The sequence below is a fragment of the Corylus avellana genome, chromosome 7 (assembly GCF_965113065.1).
Source record: "Corylus avellana chromosome 7, dhCorAvel1.hap1.2, whole genome shotgun sequence".
Lineage (NCBI taxonomy): Eukaryota > Viridiplantae > Streptophyta > Magnoliopsida > Fagales > Betulaceae > Corylus > Corylus avellana.
This window is the reverse complement of record NC_142496.1, coordinates 28,156,986-28,177,529: the sequence shown is the minus strand read 5'-3', so window position 1 is coordinate 28,177,529 and position 20,544 is coordinate 28,156,986. Positions and strand designations below refer to the sequence as shown.

Sequence of the window (20,544 nt, the reverse complement as noted above, 5' to 3'; positions counted from 1 at the left end):
TGTAAAATTATTATAAGATAAAAGTATTATTTTTAAAAATTTCTAACCATAAGGAATTTTCCAACCAAAACTCTCCAATCCCAAATAAAATAGCATTAAATGCTGTAATAGTTCTTTGTTTGGGACCATATAATATCTCGTGGAATAATTCTAATTTGGACCGCATATTTTAAATGAACAACTTAAAATTTAACACATCATAAATAGGTGGCTTAAACTAAACTCTCTCTTTATGGTTGTCGTTTGTCGACGGCCGACCCTTACTCACCGCTACCACCATTTTTATTTATTTATTATTATTATTTTTTTTTTATTGCATACACTATACACAAAGAGATAGCTACCCACCCCTTGGACTATTTTGAAAATAAGCAAATCATTTCAATGAATAAAGGAATGGTTGGATCACCCTCAACCTTACATTCACTCTTTTCTGATACAACAAGAGAGGAATTTTTGGTGACAATGTGGTAAACAGGTAGTAGCAATGTGCAATGAAGGTGGCGTCTGTTGTGGTTAAGAAGAAATCACTTTGTCCATGGTGGGGAGATGATGTCGCCGGCCTCACTCATGCACCAGGCACATGAACAAATAGCAAACTTTGAAAAAGCCATGGCCACATGGGCTACAGTTTGCCCTTCTGCAGTACCGCTTCAAAGGGAGACAAAATGGAAAAAGCCACCACAGAATTTTGTCAAAGCGAATTGGGATGCTGCAATTTCTAGGGAGCAAAACATCACCGAAGTGAGTGTCGTTCTTCGGGATCACAGAGGGGCAGTGTTTGCTTCTTTTTGCACGTATAAACCGACGGCCATGGAACCCGCAACTGCGGAGGCAATGGCAACCTGGTACGCTACAGAGATTAGCAAGAAGATGGAAGTGAGATATCTTATCCTTGAGGGTGATGCGAAGGAAATCGCTCAAGCTCTGCAACGTGACAGTCAGTGGAAAGGGGATTACTGCATGTTGACTGATGAGCTATGGAGAAACCTACAACAGCACCAAGAATGGCATGTTAGACATGTGTTAAGACTGGCTAATGACACGGCCCATAAATTAGCAAAGGTGGCAATCTCGCTTAAGGAAGAAATCATGTGGAACAAGGATTATCGTGATTGTATCCATGCAATTGTCCTTGCTGTTCTTCTTAATAAATGAGATGAGTTTCAATTCTATTTAAAACAAAAAAAAAAAAAAAAAAAAAAAAGGTGGCGACGGCAATGATTATGGCTGTCGATACTTGGAAAGGGAGGGAGTCCCGATTAAATATATTGCAATTCAATGAATTCATACAATATCTTAATTAAGTATTGCATGGGATGTAAACCCCTTCCTAGCTTGGCTAGCTATTAGTAATCGGTTTTATGATTTGTCACACATTAAAGAGAATCTCGAGGGAATTGGTAAGGAATTTCCGTGAAATTGATGGAACTTTTCTTAAGGAGAATATTGGAGACCGGGGGACATTCTAACGTACTAGCGGAATTTCTTGGGAAACTCCTGTGAAAATGTTCTGGTTTAATATTTTTCTCATTCTCGCATTTTTATTGTCCTAATTAGTAATTATATAGTATCAATTAGTCATTAATTGACTATACCACCCAATTATATGACATGATCCTTCAAAACATTTTGTGAATAAAAATTAATTTTTTTTATTGGAAGTCACGCAACATATGTTTTGGGATAAACGGGAAATAAGAAGTAATACATAATATTACTCTTTTAAATTACTCCAATTTAATAAATTGAATAAATTTGAGGAAACTTTGTCCATCAATTAAATAAAAAAATAAAAAATAAAATTTACTGACTGTGGTAAATGCTATTAGATGTCCATATCTAAGTTGGGCGAGGATATTTCCATTTCATTTGAAATATATAGTATGTATTTTAAGATTATTATTAAAAATATACTATGCTGGTAAATGCTATTAGATGACAGCATCTGAGTTTAATAAGGGTATCTCCATTTCATTTGATTTTATAGCCATGATTTAAAGTCGGTCCATAAAATGATGCACATTATTTAATTTATAAAAAAAAAAATGTCAGCAGTGACATAATTTATATATTTGCATTTTTAAATGAAATGGTATTCCTTTGAGTAAGAGTTCAGAAGAACCCAGTTGATAATCAAGAATCAAGATTATCATAAGCGTTACCATGTAGCTGGAGAGAAGCAGAGTCAGATTAAGAGCATCGGGTTTTGCACGATATCAAGATTAGTCACATCCTCCAATCGCGAGCGACGCGATGGCGGAGAAGCAGCTGATCGTGGCCGTTGAAGGCACTGCGGCTATGGGCCCCTTCTGGCAGACCGTTGTTTCTGATTACCTTGAAAAGATCATTAGGTCTGATTGCCTCGCTCCCATTTATTTTATTTTTGCTTGTGCTTAATTAAAATTTATGGCTTTTAATCGGTTTTGAGGGTTTTAATTTGCAATATTGCGTAGTTTATTTATGATGGAAGTTTTGCAATTCACGTAGGGAATGAAATTGGTTTGTTTGATCTGATAGTTGGCCTTACGATGCGTTTGATATCGCAAAATTGGAGTTCAGTTTCTAAATTTCAGTTTATGGTTTTTGAGTATTTTGCTTTGGATTTGGTGAATTTTTTTTTTGTAAGTAGTTTTGGTGGAGTTGGGTTCCGTAGAATTTTGGTTTTAATTTTGAATCCATTGGCTTGGGAAGCTGAAAGTGGAGTTAAATATCCCATTCTCTGCAACCAAATGCAGCCTTACTGCTTTTATGGAACTGCTGGAGTTTGAATCTGGCTTGACCAACAATGGAACTGCTTTTTGAATTTTGAGTTATTGTTAGTCGTGGCTGTGATTAAGAAAGTAGTTAAATGTTATATGTTTTTTTTTATAAATAATTCAATCTTATTAGAAAGCTCAAAGGGGCGTAAGTCCATTGATTAAGCTGTAAGTTTGAACAGCCAAACTAAACGAAAGACTCTATCTTTTCCATTAATCAGAAGGCAGGAAACGTTGCAGTTGAGTGGCAGGAGTGAGCCTCTACCTAAAATACCGTCCTTGAAAGTGGCATCCTCATATCTGCTCTCATTATTTGTACTTCAACGATCTATCTCTCATTTTCTAAATGTTGTCAATGATGGGTGGTTAATGTACATAGCTTAGCAAGTAAGGTTTGCATTTCCCCTCGACATGTCAATAAGTAGAGAAAAATAGAGACAAGGGTTTGCATTTTCCCTAATTGCGTCAATAATTAGAGAACATGGACATGAGGTTGTCAATGAGACCTACAGGCAAGCACTAAGTTACTAAGAGGACCTGAAAAGAGGAACCCAAATTAAACCACTTGGCAAAGAGTGATCTTATGGCTGAGAAACTGATTTCCAGTGTCAAAGGGACTGCAGCTATGGCTCCCTTTTTGTACATTGTTGGTGCAGACTACTGTAAGACTAATGGCTAAGTTTTCCTACTTGCCAACAGCTCGCCAAGGTCAAGAATAGGTCTCTTAGCCATCTATTGGCCTCAAGGGAAGGTTGTATCAACCTTTTGAGGGTTAATGTCTGGCTAAGGTTCAATTGTAATATTTTCTCAAACCTTGATGGGCCATACTTTGCCCTACAAGGCCAATAGTGAATACTTGGGGTAAAGGCTGCTAATTCCAGCGCATGGAAAGTTTTAAAGTGCAACATTCTGGGTGGGATTAGAGATTGCCAGGATCCTGGGTAAAACAGAAGTTGTAAAACTCTAAGTGGGATGAGGACAAAGAAGGCTGTAGGACTGTATGGTTTTCTGCTGAATGATTTGTATTTTATGATGGATGATGCATTTGTTGGTAGACTGCATCATTCACATGATCATGAGAAGGCTAAGAACGGCAGTTGCGTGAAGAAGTGTAAAGTGGTGTCTATGATGAAATAAAGGGGGACTCTTATGCTTTGTCATTGGTGAAGGTGTCCCTTTTGTTGAAATAGTAAACTGAGGAGAAAAGGTTACAAAGTATTAATTAGGCTTCATACTCAAAGGGATTGGCCATGTTAACCACTTTCTTGATGTGGCTGGTGGAGTGATTTTAGGAGAAAATTGGAGACCACATTTGTTTATTTTGACTCAAAGGCTTTTAGAGTTCTGGAAGCATTTGCATGTGTGCAATGGTGCGCACTTTACCTTGGTTATGGTTCTCTATTTTCTTTTAGTCACCTTATAGCAGTTTGGCAGGCAGTAGCTTGAAGTCAATATTTTACCTTAAATACTGGCACAGTTGAAATTACCCTCATTATGATGGTGTAGCTGATGAATTTTATCATCTTCATTCTCACTTATAATTGCTTTCTTCTCATTATTAGCTCTATTGTCATGCTTAAGAATTGTAAAAGTCTGATAGATGCCAGCTGTTATAGCTTCTATGCATCAACATTGATCTTGGTAAGCTTAACAATGTTGACTACTTTACCTACGTGTGATGGAACTTAAAGGCATGCATGAATTTATGCATATGTACATAAGTCTGTGTGTGCACTCTTATTTCCAATTATTTAGGTATCATTTAACTAAAAAATAATTACTTGGATGACATTATGTTTAATATCATATGCGAGTTCTGATATTTTGTGTTACAAATGTAGGTGCTTCTGTGGAAATGAGTTGAATGGACAGGTATTCCTCTGTTTGCGATGATGCAGTTATTAAAATTTAATTAAAATCTGTTTCTTGCATTGAGAACTCTTTCTACCAAACTAGGAATTAAAGTTATAATCTCTGCTTATGACACCTGATCAGAAAGGCGTATGCCAATTATTCATCTAATTCCTTGGAACAAATCAAGCACACTGGACTTCCAAAATCAGGAACAAATCAAGCACATGATAATGTCCTTGTATGGATATATCTTTTTGTTCAAGCATGAGAAGATGCATCTGTTCCAATGTGAACTTTAAACTTTAAACTGCTATTGTTCTATTTTCTTGTTAGCTAGTTTGAGATCTCAGTTGCAGAAAGTGTTTAAAATTTTTCTGCAAGCTTTGGATTTAAATCTTTTTAATTATTCTTTCTTCATGCTGACGTGTTTATTTACTTTTTGAAATACAGAAGCCCTCTACTTCTCATACTGAGCTTTCCCTGGTCACTTTTTATACCCATGGATCTTATTGTGGTATGTATTTTTCTCATTCTTCTTAATCTATCTTATGCAAATTATATTTTGGTTAATATTTTGTGCACCTTAATGTTGAAAACACATCTTCTTAGAAGAATAAAACAGGAGGCTATATTACTACCAACCAGCCCCTGGTTTCCTCCACTACCACTCTGTTACAAAAAAGTAACTCCGTTAAGAAAAATGGTTAAAATGGATGGAAAGCGGTCATATGTGTGTCATGTGACCACGTTGGTGTCTTTCTTCCTAAAAACGCCGTAAATTTAAACCGAAAAAGTAAAACTAAAAGAAAAAAGTAAACAAAAAATAAAAAGATCCAAAAAATTTAAAGTGTGGTCGAACTAGGCTGAACATGTGGTGATTCGGCCACCCCAAATGAAAAAGGTAGGTGTGATGGCTGAACCACCCCCGACCCACAGACTGAGGGGGTGGTTCGACCACCCTCCAAAAAAAAAAATTTTATGGTGGTTTGGCAACCCCTTGTTTTTAATTGGTTTTTTTAATAATTTTTTTTTTCAAATTTTTTTTTTCATTAATTATAAGGGTAATTTGTTTTCAAGGGCAATTACAGTATTTTATAATAAAATTTGGGGTATTTTGTGAAGAAAGATGCTAACATGACCACTTTTCCATTCATTTTAACAGTTCTTGCTAAAGGAATGGCCTTGTTATATAGGAGTGGTTGTTTAAGGTACCCAAATGCCAGTTTTTGAAGTTTGGTGGTGCAAGTGAAAAAGTGGTGGTAGTTCAAGGGCCACAATATATTTTCCCCTTTTTTTCATAAATCCTTTGATTTTATATTGAAGCTGAGTAACCTATGGTAGGTTCTTAAATTTAATTTCCCTTTTTTTTTATTCAAATTTTCACTAGTAAATGAAGATTTTTTTGTTAAAATGTTATGAAGCTTAGATTGCACCAAGCTTACAATATGCAGGAACTTCTGTGTTTACATGTCAGTTGCAAAGTGTATATTTCACCTCCCTTCATGCAGGTTGCCTAGTACAACGGACTGGCTGGACAAGAGATGTTGATATTTTCTTACAGTGGCTTTCAGCTATACCCTTTGCTGGCGGTGGTTTCAATGATGCTGCAATTGCAGAAGGGCTTGCTGAAGCTCTGATGGTGTGCACTGGATTGTCTTAACTTTTTTTTCCACTTCCATATTTTCAGTTGCATTTAGCCATTATATGGTTGTCCCTTTTTATATATGTCTCTGCTTTTCTACAGAATTTTAATTGTAAATTTTTTAAGCAATGGGCTTAAAGTCATACACGCTCCAGGCATGCTCTGAGTCTATTGCCAGAGATGCCACATGGTTTGATGGTAAAATGTGGCAGAGGCCCTGGTTTAGGTTTCCATGGAGCTTGAAAACTTATTGTTTGCCATAGAAAAGGAAGAGAATCAGTTCTAGATTTTTCTGACTTCCTCCAGGTCTACCAAGAAGCTGCTGCTAGGTTTATTGATGATGATTGTAACGGACACCTGGTAGATTTTGTGATTGCGTTATTGTGATTTCATTGCTTCAATATTAGGTTGTTGCTTAAAACTCTCATCACTTGTTGGCACTTGCTATTAGACAGCTGGAGGCATTGACAAGTTTACTATTTATAATTGTTAGTACTTTTCATCCAGTGTACCTGAGGTCGCCTTACACTTTTAATGATATTTCGATTACTTATATATATAAAAAAAAAGTACTTTTCATGACTCAATTTGTACTTATGCATGAATGAGAGACTTTTGTGCATCTTGAAAGTGATTATAACGTTCTCTTCATCCTGTTGTCATGATCATTCTTCTCAAAACAAAAAAGCCTAAAAATGAAAGCAAGGCTATTAGGTGCTGTCTACATCAATCTTTTCACCACTTTGCTCCATCAAAGGTCACATGCTTTGTTAGATAAAGATGCACACAATTTGTTAGATAACTATTGGTCCATGACTATAAAGATGCACACAATTTGGTTTAGATGCAAAATCCAAATTGCAAAGAATATGCCTTGTAATCTCCGAATAAAAGTTAAAAATTTGCTTTGTATTGTCACAGTTTCTTATGCACACCCTTGAATTGGATATCGACAATTTCTTTTGATGCTTTTTTCAGATGTTCCCTATTCCGCCAAATGGAAACAAAACCCAGCAAAACTTGGATGCTCAAAGGCATTGCATTCTTGTTGCTGCTAGTAACCCTTATCCCTTGCCCACACCAGTTTATCGGCCGCAGGTGCAAAATTTGGACAAGAGTGAAAATATGGAAGAACAAACAGAAAGCCGTTCATCTGATGCCGAGACAGTTGCTAAATCATTTGTTCATGTACCTTTTAGCACTCCTATCCTAATTTATTAGTAGTTGTTTGCTTCTTCTTCTTCTTTTTTATTTTTTATTTTTTTATTTTTTTAAATGAAGGTTGCACATCTTGAAGTAACTGATCTTTATTTTTCCATGCAGTGCTCTGTTTCTCTGTCAGTCGTTTGTCCAAAACAACTTCCTAAAATTAGAGCAATATACAATGCGGTAACGATGATAGTTCTATTCAATTTCTTATCTTATTGTTGTTTTCTGCTTTGAGGTTGCCAAAAGTTTATATCTAGGCCAGTCAGCACCTCAGCTGAACTTCTCACTGTTCACCAATTACGATCTCGAGTTTAGTGCAATTTTTTATTTATCTGCCTACCCTTGGTTTGTACCAAAACATTTAGTGTATGTTTGTTAGGTGATGCTTGTCTAAATAAAAACACCGACTGAATCTATAAATCAGCTTAACCTACATAGTAGGCTACAATCTACACTGTGCTTTATTTTTTGGTGAAAAAGAGAGGGAAGCACTGAAACATTTTTGCTCACTGGAAGCTGGGCATGTTACTTACTACATTAATTTGTTAATTCAGGGAAAGCGCAATCCCCGAGCAGCAGATCCAGCAGTTGACAATGTCAAAAACCCTCAGTTTCTTGTTCTTATCTCGGAGAATTTTATGGAGGCCCGAGCTGTTTTAAGTCGTTCTGGAATTACAAGTTTGCCTTCAAATCAGAGTCCTGTAAAAATGGACATGTCTTCTGTTACTTCAGTGACAGGGCCGCCTCCAACTTCTATTTCATCAGGTTGTTTATGCACTTAAACCTGCGCATCCCTTCTCCCATCACATGCAGTTGCCAAGTTCCAACTAGTTTTGTGTTAGAAAGAAAACAAAAATAGATTAATCAAGGTTTTCTTCATACGGTATCTATTCCACCTATGTACTAGTAAGCTGGAATTTTTAGTCTACAAATTGATCACAATAAGACTCGGATTTGTAATTATGGGTGATAAGTTCTATCATATTTGCATTATAGAGGAAGCAGTTCTAGGTTTTGTAGTTGTAGTGACTTCTGATTCTTATAGTATGTTATTATTTCCCTCTTGGTATTGGAGGACCAATTTGAAGTACCAGACTGAGTAAGACTCGTTCATTAGTGGCAAAATTTAAAAAAGTAACACTATTTGCATGATTCGGTTTAAAAAATGAAACACATAGCAATTTTCCTGGTAGAAAATTGTGTTTGTGCAAGAAGTTTGTACTATTATTAACTGTAATCCCTAAACTTTTAGCTGTTTTTTGGTAGATTGTGAATTTTAGCCACAGTTCAAATGGCAGGTATATGCCCAAGACATTTTGGCTAATAGTTTGGTAGGCTAATCACGAGTAATGGTTAATTCTTGCTTCATATCCTGCTTGGTAGCGGACTTACTTTTCCCTTCTTGATTTCAGCGAATGGATCTCTCATGAACAGGCAACCGATATCTGTTGGAAATGTTCCTCCTGCTACTGTGAAAATTGTAAGAAGAGTGTGTCCTTCACTTTAATTTGCTGTTCTTATTATAGTTATGCAGATTGTCATGAATTCATAATGTATTTCTTCAGGAGCCAAGCACTGTACCTTCCATGGCACCTGATCCTGCTTTTTTTCATATTCCATCTGTTGCACGAGCTGCTTCTCAAGCAGTCCCAAGCTTACAAACTTCTTCACCATCTTCTGCATCTCAAGAAATGATCACAAATAATGACAATATGCAAGATTTGAAGCCTATAGTGAGCAGTGTACCACAATCTGTACGTCCTGTTGGTCCTGCTCCAGCAAATGTGAACATTCTGAACAACCTTTCTCAAGCACGACAAGTAATGAACTCTGCAGCCCTAACTGGAGGATCCTCTATAGGACTTCAACCAATGGGTCAAACTCCTATATCCATGCATATGTCAAATATGATATCCAGTGGAATGGCATCTTCCGTGCCTGCTTCTCAAAATGTATTTTCATCTGGACAATCTGGTAATACATCAATAAGTGGGTCTGGGGCTCTTACAGGGACTGGACAGGTTGCACAAAACTCTGGTCTTGGTTCTTTCACTTCAGCAACTTCTAATGTCTCCGGAAATTCTAACCTTGGGATCTCTCAACCAATGGGTAATGGTAATCTCCAAGGAGGTGTTAGTATGGGTCAATCAGTGCCTGGCATGAGCCAAGGGAATCTTTCAGGAGCACAAATGGCCCAAAATGGAATTGGCATGAACCAAAACATGATGAGTGGCCTTGGGCCATCAGTTGTTTCTTCTGGAAATGGAACAATGATTCCTACTCCAGGAATGCCTCAACAAGTACAATCAGGGATGCAGTCAATTGGTGTAAACAACAATTCAGCAGCTAATATGCCTTTGTCACAACAAACATCAGGTGCTTTGCAATCAGCACAATCCAAATATGTGAAAGTCTGGGAGGTAAGTCTAGAGTATGTCTTTGGAAAAGATTGAGATTAAAATTTTCGAATTGCATGTGGTTAAGTTTTTAAAATTTCACTCTCATAGGCATCATTTATCTGCAATACATGATTGTGTTAATTGCTTAGTTTTTCTTTTTTCTTTTTTTTTTTTGTGGGGGGGGGGAGATATCAGGAATTGACTAACATGGATGTGAACGGATCTGAGATCAGTGCCTCCTTGATCTATTTCTGTTCTTGAATAAAACGACCAAAATGTGCCATTTTTTTTAAAATTAGCGTAATATCCTTGAAATTTTAGCTTTTTTAGAGATGGAGTCTCATTGTTTTCCAAAAAAAATAAAAATTATCATTCTCTTTTCCCATCCAAGCCAATAGAACAGAGAGGATAGTTTAAGTATTTCCACTAAAATATCCCATCTCCTTCCATAAAGTTGAGAAGGTCAAAACACCCTTATATATTCTTTTCCCCTTGAACGCCTCCGCCTAAGTTACTGTAATGCTATAAAAGTTTTTAGGTCAATAAATTTCCTTCTTGTTTCTCACCAAGTCAAAAAAATCAAAACCCCCTTTTCCTTACTTAGTACACTCTGAAATATTATTAAATGGTATTATCAATTGCAAGATAATATATCCTAGTTTGCAATATTATGTATTTACACAGCTCTTTCTCTTGTGCTTTGGTTGAGGAAACAAAAGAAAAATATATCAGCTACATCATCTATGCCTTGTGATTTGTGATTATTTTTTTATAATTTGTTGTTTGTAACTGCGGAGTCCAATTCAATGCAAACATTGGGGGAAGGTTTCAAACTTATCCTTTTAAACCATGACTTGTGGAAGTCTCTTCATAATGTAATATGGTGTAATCAATAATTTTTTTAAACAATGAACTTGCAGGGAAATTTATCTGGGCAGAGACAAGGACAGCCGGTCTTTATCACCAGACTGGAAGTATGTTTGAAGCACTTCATAATTTTTCGTTCAATATTGAGGAACATGTTTTTTGGCAATTGTTGTAATGTATAATGTTTTCAAGCGCCTAATAAAAATTTATGCAAATATAAGGCTTTTTCAAAAAAATCTTTTTTCATTTTTTACATTTGCTCTAATCTGTTGGGATTCTATGGTATCTTATAAGATTCATAAACCTTATAATTCAATTCTTTGTGACAGGGTTACAGGAGTGCTACATCTTCTGAAACGTAAGTCCAAGAAGTATCATATTATTTCTGCCAAAAAAGTCTTGAAATTCTTAAAGTTGCAGTCACACAGTGTCATTTAAGTTAAAGACATTAAAATCAATCTTTATTTTAGACTAAACTCAAAAAGAAACGTTCATTAAAGTGACTCTAATGCTACTTGCCTTTTAACTCCCTTACTAGAAATAAATTATTTGATTTATGGTCAGTAGAAGACTATTCTTTAATTTATTAATCTATAAATTTTGTGCTCATCACACAGAAATGATGATATTTTCAGAGAGAGCTTATTAGTCTCAATTATATTGTTTGCATTTAGAAGTAGTGTATACTACTTATCGTAGGCTTTGATATTTTGCTAACACCTGTAAATGCATTATCTAGTATTTCTAGTCATGATTAAGGTGGATGATTGGGTGATGCCAAAAAACTTCTAATCTTTTTTCAATACCCTGACATAATTCGAAAAGAAAATTTATTTTGGCTGGAAAGTTTTGGATTCCTTGTTTAGAAGTCCCTGTAAGACTAATCTATGTTTACTGGGATGTATATTTCCTGTGTTTTTCAGGCTTGCTGCAAACTGGCCGCCAACAATGCAAATAGTTCGGCTTATATCTCAGGACCACATGAATAATAGGTAATTTCTTCTTAGTGAAAAAAATTCAATTTGTCTACTTATGTTTGCATCTTTGTTCATTTATCTGTCTGGATTTGTTATATTTTTTAGCTTGTTAACTTCATTGTGTTGAATATTAGGCAATATGTGGGAAAGGCAGACTTTCTAGTTTTCCGTGCAATGAATCAGCATGGGTTTCTTGGACAACTGCAAGAAAAGAAGCTAGTAAGTTTTTAAGTCTTCTATTTTTGTTTGTTGGGGGGGGGGGGGGGGGGGGGGGGGGGGGGGGGGGGTGGTGTGGTGGTGGAAGTGTTCTTTCTTGGATAAGTCTATGCCAATTTTCTAGTTTGAACCGGTTGAGTTTGTTCTTGTCAAAATATGAGTGCTGAATTATGTGTTATATATAGTATCTTCCTATTATGCCCTCAAACAATATATGAGTAAATGTATTAAATTATTTTTCCTCTGTTGTTCAGCAGTATTATCTTGTGTGGATCTAGAGATTTCTTTGTTATCATATTTGTGCATCTACCTGGGTGTGGGTCAGTAGGAATTCAGGTGAAATATGATGCTATAATGGGGATCCACTATAAGTTGGTATAGAAATTGGGAATTTGTTGAGGAAGTCGACTAGGCATTTAACAGACTTTTATGGGCAAATATATAGCAGGCTTAATGGTGATTATAGTCCAGATGAGCTTTCCCCCTTCTCTCCCATCAATTTCCTTTAGAAAATGCCCAACACTTAGAGGTAGTGTCTTGGCTATGTTAGCCTTAGGGCAGATGGATGAACAAGAGAAGTAAGATGACTGTCACATAGCGGATATATGGGCTATGTTTGGTAATGGTTTCAAAAAGTATTTTTCCTTTTAAAACCAAAAACAATTTTCTCAAAACATTAAACAAACAATTCACTTTTCAAAACACAAAACACTTTTCAAAAAACAACACATTTTTTAGAAAACTTTTCACACATTGTAGGAATATTTAAAGAAAATAAGTGCTTAATTTTTCAGGTATAGGGGTATAGGGGCTGACATATTATTTATGAAAATATTAAAAAGAGAGAAAAAGGCTCCAACAAAGGAGAGGGGAGTTGTGCAGCCACCAAACTAGATAGGGGTGGTAGTGTGGCCACCTCTCAATTAGTCAGAGGTTGTTGCACGACCACCATTATAGGATAGGGGTGAATGTTTGGCTAGGGGGTGGCCACACAACCACTTCAACCGAATATGGGTGATTATGCGACCACCTCTCTCCTCACTAAGAGCCACTCTTTTTTTTTATTGAAAAAAAAAAAAAAGTGTAAGTAAGAAGTCAGCTCCACTCCTTGTGTTTTCTTATAATAAGCATATTTAGTATTTTTCTTTGAAAACACTAAACACTTATAAAAAAGTTTGCGAAACAATTTTCTTTAAGTGGACCCCGCAAAAAAAATTTCCTTAGATGTGGACCCCACCAAAAGCAGATCTCTGCTTTATATCACATCAAAACTGAAAACCTTTTCAAATCAAAGCACAAGAAACACTTTTCGAAACCATTAACAAATATACCCGTGGTTTTCTATCTTGCTACGCATTGTAACACATTTCAGTTTAATCTCTTTACTAGGAGAAAGATAACATAGATTCTTAAGACAAGAAAACTTAGGGCTCGTTTGGTAACATTTTTTAGGACAGCTTTTTGTTTTTCTAAAAAGCAAAAGCATTAACAAACAACTCCAAACATAAAATGCTCGCAAAACACCAAAAACTGTTCTCACCTTTCTATCACGTCACAAGTAAAAAGTAAAAAATGCCATCGAAAAAGTTTTACCAATCGAACCCTAATTTTTTCACGGCTTTTTCATGATATCCCACAGAGACCTTGCATCAAATCCTGCCTTCACCAAGGATGGGAGACTGTCACCTTCCTTTGGGTACTCTATGGCCCAAGTGGCCCAGACCCCAAAAAGTAACAATAATAATAGTAGTGACTGGAAGATACACCTATAAAACACCTAGGTTGTTCTTCAAGTCTTGTCTAGTATACTTGTTTGCTAAAGATGTTTCTATCTATAACAATCTTATAGCTGTCATGGCTTAGTGTTTAGTGTGTGACATCAACTGACTACTCATGATAGAAATCACCTCGGTGTTAGTTAACTGTGTAAAACAAGTAGAGCTGAAGAAGTGTCCTTGAACTATATTGACATGTTTCTTGCTTCCTTTTGTTTGGCTGTCTGTTTATCCAGTCAGTTAATTAGGAGACATGTAAGTTGACACTGAGCTTTGTCAAATCTGCTATTAGATATACATTCTGCAGTTAATCTGGTGTCAGAATTAATTTGAGTTGCTGTAAAGTTTCCCCAAAGAGGAAAACCAAGGGGTTAAACCCTCGTGTCATTTGAACTTTTTTAACTATTAGCGTTTGAAGCATGTCAATTCCCAAAATTATGTGTGTGCACGAGTAATGCTATAAGTCTTCTTAGAATCATCCCAAATGTGATGTGGCTTTTAAAATTACCATTGAATTTGAGATGTGATTTATTTACTTTTGATCTATTAGTAATTTTAAAAGTCATATCACATTTAGGATGACTCTAGGAGGACTCTAGGAAGACTTATAGTATTACTCGTGTGTGCACATATGTACATTTAATAAGAATCTTCCAAGATTCTCAAATCCTTTTATTAAATCTGTAAATTCTGAAGTCTGAAAAGGATAACTGATCATATTCTTTGGTACTCTCAAATGAACCTTGTGAAATTAGTAACTTTAGTAACAAAGCATATACTGCAAAAATGCTTTAATGAAAAATTACGTAATTATCTATTTATTTATTTAGGCTGGATAAGGGGGTTTTAACCCAGGCCTGTTCAAACCATGTTAGGGAGGCTTTACCACCTACCTAGATGCGTCTTCCGTTCAATTTGAATTTTAAATAGCTCAAGATTGTCTCCAATTTTGTAATGTGAAACCATACATTTATGTTTGCTGGGATCCTTTAATGTTGAACTTTTCAATTTTCTTTTCTTTAGTGTGCAGTCATTCAACTGCCATCTCAGACGTTGCTGCTATCTGTTTCTGACAAAGCCTGCCGCTTGATTGGAATGCTTTTTCCTGGGGTAAGATTTTTGGGAACTTCAATTATCAATCAGCAGAGATTTTGTTCAGCATAACCTATCAGGAAAATCTTTCTTTTATGGCCACTTACTCTGAGCTCTCACATTAACAACAAATTTGAAATTTCTGTCAAAATCGAAAGCAACATGAAAAATAACAAGTGACCTTTTTTCTGCAAAATTCTGGCATGTGTAAGTTGCTTTTACATCAAATGGTTCCCTTTTCATTTCTTTTTTCAATCATTAATGTTGAATCCAGTGAGTGGAGGCTTTAAAATAAGTTTGTGGAACAACCATGTAGAATTACTCAGACTTTGCAATTTAATTAAGCCATAATATCTGTGGAATCAGGATATGGTTGTGTTTAAGCCACAAATATCCAGTCAACAGCAACAACAACAACAAATGCAACAGCAACAACATCAGCAGCTGCAACAACAACAGCATCCGCAGCTGCAACAACAGCAACTTCCTCAACTGCAACAGCAGCAGCTTCCACAACTGCAGCAACAGCAGCAGCTTCCGCAACTGCAGCAACAGCAGCAGCTTCCGCAAATGCAACAGCAGCAGCAGCTTCCACAAATGCAACAGCAGCAACCACTCTCGCAGATGCAACCGCAACAACAACTTCCACAACTGCAACAGCAGCAATCACTCTCACATCTTCAGCCGCAGCAGCAGCTTCCACAACTGCAGCAGCTGCAGCAACAGCAACAGCAACTTCCACAGCAGCAACAAATGGTTGGGACAGGAATGGGTCAAGGTTATGTTCAAGGTCCAGGCAGGTCACAACTAGTTTCACAGGGACAAGTTTCATCCCAAGGGGCGCCTAACATGCCTGGAGGGGGCTTTATGAGTTAATTAGAGCATCGACTAGTCTGGGACGTAGTATTTTAATTTAATTTACAAAATTTCATTAGCCATCAGATAGAACCTCTAAGAACAGTGGATCTCATCAAGCTATTATGAGCACTAGAGTAAGTTATAGACAAAAACCTTGCAGGGTTACATAGAAACTGATGTTCTTATGTCGAAAAAACCGGTGCGAGTTCATTTTAGTAGATGCTTTTCTTCTGTGAATATGGTTGATTTTCTTGAAGTGATCCACAAATTACACTCATGTATCATATATTTATTCATGGTGACAAATAGTTTGTGGTAATTATACTGTTGAGCTATCAGCTTCAGAGTTTGGACCAATCTCATGGTCCAATCACAAGAATTGAGTTAATGAATCAACGATGAAATACTCATACATCATATTTCATAGAATGCCTTGTCTCAGGAATTCCACTTTTGGGAAACCGCCATTTATTGAAATTGAGAAGAAAAAAATGATGTGGCAGGCTAATGTAGCAAGAGCTCAGGCAGGGTCTGCAGACTTTTGGTGAAGATTCCACAAGAACCAGGAAAGCCATGAACTCCAACCCTTTAGCTATGGCACGCTTGATAGGTTTTGTAAACTCTCAAATTCCCACCAAAAAGAATTCTAGTGGTCTGCCAATAAGAAATGGAAAATTAACAAGGGAAGAAAGTAGGTGAGTGTTAAATTAACTTGAATCCATGCTTACTGTATGTGATGTGTATCTGACGACAATGTCAATGTAAGATTATGCAAATTATGATAATTTATCTATATTTATTTTTGTGGTATGCAGTGCCAACCAGTCACCTTTCGGCCTCCAAAGCCACTGGGGACACTACGGAGGGAAAGAATAAGACCCCCACCAACTTTGACAAAACAAAACTGCTTCCTGACTTAAATCATTATTCCTGAAACTAATGGCCCTTTTCTATAAAGCTACTGCTACAAGTGTAATGATTAAAGGATGGGATCCAATTCATCAACCAACAAAATTCCCCATGATTGGTTCTAGTCCAGAAATATGAAATTGCCATCAATGTCCCCCCTATTCCCTGACAATCAAGTAGGTGGAGTATTTTCACAAAACCTCATTACAATGACTCAAAAGCTAACCCTCGATGACATGATTCTTCACATGTTATAGATTACTACCATGTAGAAAGCCAGGATTAATGGGTAGATGCAATATCAACAGAAGAAGACAGTGCTTGGCAATACTTCACGTCATCACACTGTACATAATTGGCTAGTAGGTTAATATCATGTTGCCAAATAATTTGCTATTTCAACAACCGACACTTTTAGGGAAAGAAATTTTCATTAGTAATTCAAACAGTAAATATGAGAGAGTTAATATGAAGCATACCTGTTCAAGTAAATTTTGGACTATTCTCTCACTTACTTGAACATGTGAGTTTTATAAGAACTCTCTCACATTTACTACCGAGATTGCTAGGAATCTAGATCCCACTTAAGTTTATCTTCCATTACTGCTTTTATTTGATAATGACCTTAAAAGAGGAAAAGTGGGGGGACTAAGCTATTCAAAATTCCTAGTTTTCACTTTATTCCATCACACTTTGAGGCACCAGCCACTACATATACATGAAGATCATCACGGAACTCCCATACTGAAAGGGTCTGAGAGTCCTTTAATTTTGATTGCAGAAATGGTTTCAGCTTCTTCTCCAAAGGTAAGCAACCCTTGATACATCCACACCCCCACCTTGTTATTTCCTTAACTAGACTCCTTACTGTTGTCTTGCAGGAAGTTGCTAATTCAGACAGCAAATGGATAGAGGAGGAGGACACCTCTCGCCGTGCCAAATGGTGGTACTCAACCTTTCACACTGTCACCGCCATGATTGGTGCAGGAGTGCTCAGCCTCCCTTATGCCATGGCCTACTTAGGATGGTATATATATATATTCGAACTCAACTCAACATATATAATCTTCCGCCTGCTAAGGAAATTCACGTAAAACATTTTCAAAGATCGAAAATCAGCCGGCTAGCTGAAACCATTTTATGTAGAAACAATGGAGGCTAAAACTAGTACTAGTAGTGTAGAACAACTCTGTTTTTATTAATATATGACGACGTCGTTTTTCAGGGGTCCAGGGACAATGGTTTTGGTGATATCATGGTGCATGACCTTGAACACAATGTGGCAGATGATACAACTCCATGAATGTGTTCCAGGAACTCGATTTGACCGATACATTGACCTTGGCCGACATGCCTTTGGCCCAAAACTGGGGCCGTGGATTGTGCTTCCGCAGCAACTTATCGTCCAGGTCGGCTGTGACATAGTGTATATGGTCACGGGAGGGAAGTGCCTAAAGAAGTTTATGGAGATTACCTGCACCAATTGCACACAGCTCAAGCAATCCTACTGGATCTTGATCTTTGGCGCCATTCATTTCTTCCTGTCTCAGCTTCCCAATTTCAATTCTGTTGCCGGTGTTTCTCTAGCAGCAGCAGTCATGTCACTAAGGTACCTAGCTACTTTTCTTTCAGTCTTTACTAGCAGACTTAAACCACTTCTGGGAAAGTAATTTTTTTACTTTTCTAAGCCAAATAAGCACCCAAAGATAAAAAGAAAAAGAGAAAGAGTTGAAGGGAAAGAAAGTTTTATGATAGATTGAGAATCTTTGGAACCCCTCTGCCTCAGAATTGAAGTAAACACAACCCAAGTTTGTTTAAATTGTTGTAAACTTACCAAAATTCTACTAAAAATAATTGTTAGCCAAAGCTTTGAATCCTCATAGAATAACTTAGTGATTATTGTGGCCTTGCTTCATTCAGAGGCATCTAATCTAAATCTAGATTTTTGAGGCAAAATTTGCCAGCTTATTAATCCACCTGATTATAACTCCTTCAGCATACATGAGCTCATAGATCATGCCTCCCCAGACCTATGAAGTATCTATGAAGTTGAAATCCAACCATCTACAGTACTCAGATACCAGATAAGGAAACCACTGTTTCGGCCATAGTTTTTGGACTAAAAATAGAGTTTCTCTTAACATGGACACTTTATGCTTCCTGTCTATAATTTCTTATTACTTCAGTTGGTACTTATCGTTCTGCTAGCCTCATCACCTTTCAAGGATATAAAAATATCACCTTTGCTACAAAAGAGAGAGGTTAATTATGAACTTTTGGAGAACAAAGCGCAACGAATCATGAAGCACTCCAAGAAAAGATCGAGTGGCCGGCAAAAAGATGCATGTGATCCATAACACTAGACATACATGGTCTAGAGCAAATTTTCTATTAAAATTTCCTGCTACTTTGTAAATCAATTTACTGTAGAACACAACCATGTTGAATATTGAAAGATTATAGATTAAATATATCTTGGTCCCGCACAGGCAGCTCGAATGGAAGAGCCTTGTGTTTAAGCAATATCTATGGTTTGCAGGCGAATGCAAATATTCGGGAGTTCACTCTGTAAAAGTGGGTTTGAAGGGCTCTGCTTTAGAGTGACTCAACATTATTAAAAAAAAAATTATTATTATATATCTTACTCGGTGGTTCTGATTGCAGTTATTCAACTATAGCTTGGGTGGGTTCCTTGAGTAGAGGGCAGATAAGCAATGTGAGCTACGCATACAAAAAAACAAGCTCAGCCGATTCAATGTTTCGTGTGTTTAATGCACTGGGTCAGATCTCGTTTGCATTTGCTGGGCATGCAGTGGCACTAGAAATTCAGGCCACCATTCCATCAACTCCTGAGAGGCCTTCAAAAGTACCCATGTGGAAAGGTGCACTTGGAGCCTATTTTATCAACGCAATATGCTATTTCCCGGTGGCCCTTATTGGATACTGGGCTTTCGGGCAAGATGTTGATGACAATGTGCTAATGAATCTCCAGAAACCTGCATGGCTCATTGCCTCTGCTAACCTAATGGTGGTCATCCATGTCATTGGCAGCTACCAGGTGCGAATTCATGCTTCTTGGTGTTTTATATGATCATATACATATATAGTAGATGAGAAGTGCAGCATAATGTAATGAAGAAGATTTTGTAGGTCTATGCTATGCCTGTATTTGCTTTGCTGGAGAGGATGATGGTGAAAAAGGTGAATTTCCCACCAGGAATTTTACTCAGACTCATCACTCGATCTGCTTATGTAGGTGAGGTTCTCCATTGCCATTTCGGGAACAGAATCTGAGAGAAACACAGAGAGATTAATTGTTTTATTTTCAGACACTCCATTAATTGAAAAATACTAATTAAGTTCCTCAAATATTGCAGCATTTACATTATTCGTTGGAGTCACCTTCCCTTTCTTTGGGGATCTTCTTGGTTTCTTTGGCGGATTCGGTTTTGCTCCCACTTCATATTTTGTACACTTCAATCCTCTTACTTTGTTTCTTTTTTAACTAAATTACACCCTGCACTACTGAAAGAGTAAATTCAAATGAGCATTGTTGCAGCTACCCAGTATCATGTGGCTGGTGATCAAGAAACCAAAGAGATTTAGCACCAAATGGTTCATCAATTGGGTAAATTTAAGCATTCCTTTCTTCTTTGGGTGATCAATCACTGTTTATTTTTCACTGACACAAGTTTTTGTATTTCAGGCTTCCATATACGTTGGACTTTTCATCATGTTGGCATCCACAATTGGCGGCTTCCGGAATATAATTGCTGATGCCTCCACATACAGCTTCTACACATAAATTGTGGTGATTATGTTATTGGATAGAAAATGTTGTTGAGTTGACTAAAAGTCTAAAACTCATTCTACCGATGACTTTCTCTATGTACCTTTTTAATATTGAATGTTAAATTAGTAATTGTACTAAAAGCTTAAATTAATAGGAAGATGTTTATTTAATTAACATTTTATCGAACCAGATAT

At 36.8% G+C, this 20,544-nt stretch overlaps 3 protein-coding genes across 3 annotated transcripts; all 3 read left to right on the top strand.

The window, feature by feature from the left end:
- Nucleotides 1–612: 612 nt before the first annotated feature.
- Nucleotides 613–1,158, top strand: LOC148584750 (uncharacterized). The gene has a single exon (XM_088518609.1). The coding sequence runs from the start codon at nt 613–615 to the stop codon at nt 1,156–1,158; it is 546 nt and encodes a 181-aa protein (XP_088374735.1).
- Nucleotides 1,159–2,084: 926 nt separating this feature from the next.
- PFT1 (phytochrome and flowering time regulatory protein (PFT1)) lies at nt 2,085–15,983 on the top strand. Its single transcript, XM_059597247.2, has 15 exons — nt 2,085–2,354; nt 4,601–4,631; nt 5,064–5,127; nt 6,122–6,252; nt 7,234–7,443; nt 7,579–7,644; nt 8,019–8,229; nt 8,877–8,944; nt 9,030–9,884; nt 10,784–10,837; nt 11,060–11,088; nt 11,654–11,722; nt 11,842–11,926; nt 14,722–14,808; nt 15,157–15,983. The coding sequence occupies exons 1-15, from the start codon at nt 2,257–2,259 to the stop codon at nt 15,664–15,666; spliced, it is 2,568 nt and encodes an 855-aa protein (XP_059453230.2). The 5' UTR covers nt 2,085–2,256; the 3' UTR covers nt 15,667–15,983.
- A 1,223-nt stretch (nt 15,984–17,206) lies between these two features.
- LOC132184445 (Transmembrane amino acid transporter family protein) lies at nt 17,207–20,544 on the top strand. Its single transcript, XM_059598086.2, has 8 exons — nt 17,207–17,364; nt 17,439–17,584; nt 17,783–18,166; nt 19,222–19,615; nt 19,708–19,813; nt 19,935–20,026; nt 20,117–20,185; nt 20,264–20,544. Exons 1-8 carry the CDS (start codon nt 17,341–17,343, stop codon nt 20,360–20,362), a joined length of 1,314 nt encoding a protein of 437 aa, XP_059454069.1. The 5' UTR covers nt 17,207–17,340; the 3' UTR covers nt 20,363–20,544.

Bases quoted from the DNA above. Each gene is read 5' to 3' on its own strand.
- PFT1 (XM_059597247.2), top strand. From the start codon at position 2,257: ATGGCGGAGAAGCAGCTGATCGTGGCCGTTGAAGGCACTGCGGCTATG. The intron at 9,885-10,783 runs GTAAGTCTAGAG...ATGAACTTGCAG, and splicing joins AATATGTGAAAGTCTGGGAG to GGAAATTTATCTGGGCAGAG. The intron at 10,838-11,059 runs GTATGTTTGAAG...TCTTTGTGACAG, and splicing joins TCTTTATCACCAGACTGGAA to GGTTACAGGAGTGCTACATC.
- LOC132184445 (XM_059598086.2), top strand. From the start codon at position 17,341: ATGGTTTCAGCTTCTTCTCCAAAG. The intron at 17,585-17,782 runs GTATATATATAT...GTCGTTTTTCAG, and splicing joins GCCATGGCCTACTTAGGATG to GGGTCCAGGGACAATGGTTT. The intron at 20,027-20,116 runs GTACACTTCAAT...GCATTGTTGCAG, and splicing joins TTGCTCCCACTTCATATTTT to CTACCCAGTATCATGTGGCT.
- LOC148584750 (XM_088518609.1), top strand. From the start codon at position 613: ATGGCCACATGGGCTACAGTTTGCCCTTCTGCAGTACCGCTTCAAAGG.